General features: G+C 39.8%; 1 protein-coding gene across 1 annotated transcript; it reads right to left on the reverse strand.

Moving 5' to 3' along the window:
• Positions 1-1,906: 1,906 nt before the first annotated feature.
• LOC105536587 (olfactory receptor 2G6) lies at positions 1,907-2,943 on the reverse strand. The gene has a single exon (XM_011975992.1). The coding sequence runs from the start codon at positions 2,916-2,918 to the stop codon at positions 1,968-1,970; it is 951 nt and encodes a 316-aa protein (XP_011831382.1). The 5' UTR covers positions 2,919-2,943; the 3' UTR covers positions 1,907-1,967.
• Between the last annotated feature and the right edge of the window lie 3,321 nt (positions 2,944-6,264).

The raw sequence follows: 6,264 nt of genomic DNA on the forward strand, positions 1-6,264 counted from the left end.
TACGTTTATTGATTTGCATATGTTGAACCAGCCTTGCATCCCAGGGATGAAGCCCACTTGATCATGGTGGATAAGCTTTTTGATGTGCTGCTGGATCTTTAAATGTCACATCTTTGGTCTAGGGCCGTATTCTATTTCAGTTGATCGAGACTGTGACACAGGTACATTCTTCCCAATGCCGTGGTTCTCAGGTTATCAGGAATAAAGCATTTGTACGTGTGAGGCTTCCTGTAGGGCGTCTTCTCTACTTGCATATTGTAAATAAAAGCATGCACTCCTCAGCATGTTCTGCTCAGTTCCCAAATCTTCCTTCCATTACTGAGGGAGGAAAGTCACATAAGAATATCCTAGAAGACAAACTTAACCAGACTTATTTCCCTCTTGTTTTGTTAAGTTGGATATTCATCATTTTGTTTGCTGAAAGTATATTGAAGAGGTGCCAGTTGGACAGGGTATTTGTGAAGAGGCAGCCTGAGTCATTAGGGAATTCTCCTGATGCCTTTTTGTTCTGTGTGTGCAGCCATTTTGCCTTCAGTCCAGGCATTGGAAGGAGTGGCAGGTCCAAACGTCATCCTTAACATTTGTAGGCAGGCCACAATATTCACACAAGGATGAATTATTATAAATCTAAATGTTGGAAGGCTGAGGCAGAGGAATCACTTTAGCTCAGGAGGTCGAGGCTGCAGTGAGCCATGACTGAGCCACTCACTCCAGCCTGGGCAACAGACCAAGACCCTGTCCAAAAAAGAAAAGTCTAAATCACTTGAAAATTCCACTTCCACCCCAGATTCTGCCTGCATTTTACCCTTTATTTGCACTGATGTTTTCATGCTTCTTTTCTCTTATAATGAGAATATGAAGTAAAATTACAACCACAGATTAAATCACTTTTTTTCTGTAATTGCACAGTTCTCTTAAAATACTTGAAGTTGACAAATTGATGAAGCTCAGTCTCTTTGGGAAAAGAAAGAGAAAGAGGCTGAGACAGACAAAAATACACAGAGATAGAGACAGAATTAAAACAAAGTAAAAGTTTGGTCAAATATAAGAATACGGTTCTTATTAAAATGCTTCTAAATATTTCATTTTTTGCTGTTTTGAAAACCAAACATATTACTATGATCATTAACAGGAGACAGTGTGTGGGATTCATGTTTCAAATTTTAAAGTATAAAATTATGTGAGTAACTTTGTTTTCCAGAGTTTAAGGCCAGAAACAATAATTTATTTTATGAATTTTCTATAAACATGTTAAAACACTTACCTTTTAGTGTATGGCACTTTTACTCAACTTTTAAACAACTAAAAGGGAACCAACTTAAACAATATATGAATCAGTCTCCTTAATGCAAGTTTGCTTATTTGATTCTTTTAATAAAATATTAGTCATTATTTGCATCCCGCAATTCTGTGGAAACAAAGCATCACAACTCTGAATAATAATTGTTTCTCGTGTTGTAAATAAGCCAATAGAGTGGGATGGTCCATTCTCTGGTTAAAACTTACATATTCTGAGAAAATGGTCATATATTTTTTCATTGGTTTTCATTGTTATCTACATTATATACATTGCTTTGCCTAGTCACATATATATACACACACACACGTAGATGCACACAAACTATAGAATAAACGTGAACTGTAGAAATGGCAGTGTGTATCAACCGCTATGGAAACATATTATAAAACAGTTAATTCTGCAGAAGGATGAGAAGGATGGTGTTTCAGGACAGCTAGGAAATGCAGACATTTCAGCTGAGCTTTGAAGCGCTAGAAGTTTATCAGCTGGGCTGGCACATTAGATAGAAATAATGGATACATGAACCTTGATGGCAGGTGGAGTAAAGGACAACCGTTTTTTTCTAGATTGAACATAGGGTCTTGGGACTGACAAGAGGAATGTCTGGGGAGAATGAACCCTCACTCGGCCTTGGCGTGTTTCACTTCGTTGAATTCCAGGTGTTTTGCTAGTTCCCGTGGCTTTGTCCAACAGCATTTCCCAGCATCAGGGTCCTCAAGGCCCCTTTCATATCTTTGTTTCTCAGAGTGTAGATAATGGGATTTAAAAGGGGGGTGACTACGGTATAGAAAAGAGAAACAAACTTTCCCTGGTTTTTGGATCTACTATTGGCCGGTTGAAGGTACATGAATATGATGGTCCCATAGAAAATGACGACCACAACCAGGTGAGAGGAACAGGTCCCAAAGGCCTTTTGGCGCCCCGCAGCTGATTGTATCCTTAACACAGCTTGGGTGATAAAGCCATAGGAGACTAAGATGAGTAACACCGGGACTACTAGAAAGACTACACTGGCCACAAAGAGTTCTGCCTCGTTGAAAGTCGTATCCACACAGGCCAGTTTGATGAGCACTGGCACCTCACAGAAAATATGATCCAGTTTGCGATGACCACAGAGAGGCAGCTGCACAGTGAGGGAGCACTGAACCAGGGAGGTAACGAGGCCGCTGAGCCACGCTACACTGGCCAGAGACGCACAGAGCCTCGGGTGCATCATGACTGTGTAGTGCAGTGGCCGGCAGACAGCAGCATAGCGGTCATAAGCCATGACGGCCAAGAGGATGCACTCAGACGAGCCCAAGCCCATGGCCACGTAGAGCTGGGCCACACAGCCACCGTAGCTCATGGTTTTGTCTGTCTTATTCATGGTAACCAGCAACTGTGGGGCAACACTGGTGGTAAAGCAGATGTCCACACACGAGAGGTTGCTGAGGAAGAAGTACATCGGAGTGTGGAGTCTGGAGTCCAGACGAGACACTAGTAAGATGGCAGTGTTCCCCAGAAGGCTCAAGATGTAGAAGAACAAAATGATGACAAAGAGAAACCTCTCTAGCTGAGGTTGATCTGAAAATCCCAGGAGAAGAAACCCCTTTTCAGAGCTGTTGTTGGTTTCCTCCATTTTCCTGCCGCTTCAGAACACGTCAGCTTCAAATACCAAGTGATTAATATCTGGAGGAGAGAAAGTAATGAGGTCAAGACTGGTAATCCACAATCGTTTACAGTATGATTCTGTTCCTTATGTATCTCCTAAAACATGTTGTGAAGACCTAGAGAACTTTCCTCAACATAAATCCATGGGCTGGAAATGCCACTTCCTTCTATGTTTATTGAATGAAGTTTTACTCAAATGACAAAAGTATTGTATTAACTTTTGTTTTGATATTTGTATTTACTCACTCTTTGCTTATTCTTGTACTTTGCCGATTTTTACACGGATATATTTGTATGTTGAAATGCTGTATTTATGCAGTAAAGCAACTGACCCAATGTCCTTTCTAATCAAATATTTTGTTACATTTATACAAATATATATATTTTTTGAGATGGAGTCTTGCTCTGTCACCCGGACTACAGTGCAGTGGCGTGATCTCTGCTGACTGCAACCTCTGCTTCCTGGGTTCAAATAATTCTCTTGCCTCAGCCTCAAGAGTAGCTGAGACTACAGGCGTGTGCCACCATGCCCAGCTAATTTTTGTATTTTCTTTTGTTTTTTGAGATGGAATCTCTGTCTCCCAGGCTGGAGTGCAGTGGTGCAATCTCTGCTCACTGCAAACTTCACCTCCTGCGTTCAACTAATTCTACTGCCTTAGCCTCCCAAGTAGCTGGGATTACAGGTACAGGCCCCACGCCCAGCTAATTTTTGTATTTTTTTTTTTTTTTAAGTAGAGATGCTGTTTCACCATGTTGACCAGGCTGGTCTCGAACTCCTGACCTCAGGTGACCTACCTGTCTCGGCCTCCCAAAGTGCTGGGATTATAGGCATGAGCCACTGTCCATGGCCTCAGTTTTGTATTTTTAGCGAGATGCTGTTTCACCATGTTGGCTAGGGTGCTCTTGAACAACTGACCTCAAGTGATCCACCTGACTCAGCCTCCCAAAGTGCTGGGGTTAGCAGGCATGAGTCACCGCGCCCAACCTCCATACAAATCTTGACTAATATTCACAAGCTACTATCAAAGTGATATTGTCAAATGCCAAGTCAAAATAAAATGGAGAATTTATAAAATGAAATGTGTGTATGTTACTCTATATGTATAATAGTTGTCTAGGTAAAATTACATCAAAAGCCAAAGCAAAATTAAATTTTTCTTTTTCAATTATACTTTAAGTTCTAGGGGACATGTGCAGAACATGCAGGTTTGTTACATAGGTATACACGTGCCATGGTGCTTTCCTGCAGCCATCAAACCATCATCTACGTTAAGTATTTCTCCTAATGCTATCCCTCCCCTGGTCCCCCAACCCACCAACAGACCCTGGTGTTTGATGTTCTCCCTGTGTCCATGTGTTCTTATTGTTCAACTACCATTTATGAATGAGAACATGTGGTGTTTGCTTTTCTGTTCCTGTGTTAGTTTGCTGAAAATGATGGTTTCTACCTTCATCCATGTCCACGCAAAGGATGTGAACTCATCCTTTTCTATGGCTGCATAGTATTCCATGTTGTATATGTGCCACACTTTCTTTATCCAGTCTACCGTTGGTGGGCATTTAGGTTAGTTCCAAGTCTTTGCTATTATGAATAGTGCCACAGTAAACACATGTGTCCATGTGTCTTTATAGAATGATTTATAATCCTTTGGGTATATAAACCACACTGCCCAAAGTAAATTATAGATTCAATGCTATCCCCATCAAGCTACCATTGACTTTCTTCACAGAACTAGAAAAAACTACTTTAAATTTCATATGGAACCAAAAAAGACCCTGCATAGTCAAGACAATCTTAAGCAAAAAGGACAAAGCTGGAGGCATCACACTACCTGACTTCAAACTATACTACAAGGCTACAGTAACCAAAACAGCATAGTACTGGGACCAAAACAGAGATATAGACCAATGGAACAGAACAGAGGCCTCAGAAATACTACCACACATCTACAACCATCTGATCTTTGACAAACCTGACAAAAACAAGCAGTGGGAAATCAGTTTCATGTTTAATAAATGGTGTTGGGAAAATTGGCTAGCCACATGCAGAAACCTGAAACTGGACCTCTTCCTTATATCTTATACAAAAATTAACTCAAGATAGATTAAAGACTTCAATGTTAGAGCTAAAACAATAAAAACCCTAGAAGAAAACCTAGGCAATACCATTCAGGAGACAGACATGGGTAAAGACTTCATGATGAAAACACCAAAAGCAATGGCAACAAAAGCCAAAATTGACAAGTGGGATCTAATTAAAATAAAGAGCTTCTGCACAGCCAAAGAAACTACCATCAGAGTGAACAGGCAACCTACACAATGGGAGAAAATTTTTGCAATCTGTCTAAGGTCTAATATCCAGAATCTACAGATAACTTAAATTTACAAGAAAAAAAAACCCTCAAAAAGTGGGTGAAGGATATGGACAGACACTTCTCAAAAGACATTTATGCAGCTAACAAACATGAAAAAAAGCTCATCATCACTGGCTTTAGAGAAATGCAAATCAAAACCACAATGAGATACCATCTCACACCAGTTAGAATGGCGATCACTAAAAATTCAGGAAACAACAGATGCTGGAGAGGAGGTGGAGAAATAGGAATGCTTTCGCAAAATAAGTTTTTAAAAGTAAGTGAAAAAAGAAGACCAAGAAAAATTCCATAGCTGTGTGTGGAGTGCAGAGTGCTTCCCTACCTTCTGAAGTCACAAAAAGATGATGCCAAATCAGGCGTTTTAATTGTGTGTAACTTTAGTAGCAGGGGAGAAAGAGAAACTGAACAAATATTAAGCTAATGGGTAACTTACACTCTATGATTTTTGTAACTTTCCAATATGTTTATGTTTTTGTGTTTGTGTATGTGTGTACACGATATAATTAGGGGGCAATTCGGAGATTGCATTATTTCTGTAACTATATATAGATTTCTTTGAGGCCAGAAGTTGTGGAATTTAAGACTTTCTTTTCCTTAAGAGAATGAAGCTATACAGAAACCTTCTGTGATGAGGAATTGTGTAAAACCATCGTTGTTTGAGCTAGAATTATTTAGGGGAAAGACAAAAAATCATTTGATCCTCAAAGCACTTTGTTCATTCCCTCTGTTACTATTGTTGTTAATAAAGTTAAAAATAAGTAGAAAGCTGAAACTGGATCCTTTCCTTACTCCTTATACGAAAATTAATTCAAGATGGATTAGAGGCGTAAATGTTAGACCTAATACCATAAAAACCCTAGAGGAAAACCTAGGTAATACCATTCAGGACATAGGCATGGGCAAGGACTTCATGTCTAAAACACCAAAAGCAATGGCAAC

The sequence above is a fragment of the Mandrillus leucophaeus genome, unplaced genomic scaffold, assembly GCF_000951045.1.
Source record: "Mandrillus leucophaeus isolate KB7577 unplaced genomic scaffold, Mleu.le_1.0 Scaffold1608, whole genome shotgun sequence".
Lineage (NCBI taxonomy): Eukaryota > Metazoa > Chordata > Mammalia > Primates > Cercopithecidae > Mandrillus > Mandrillus leucophaeus.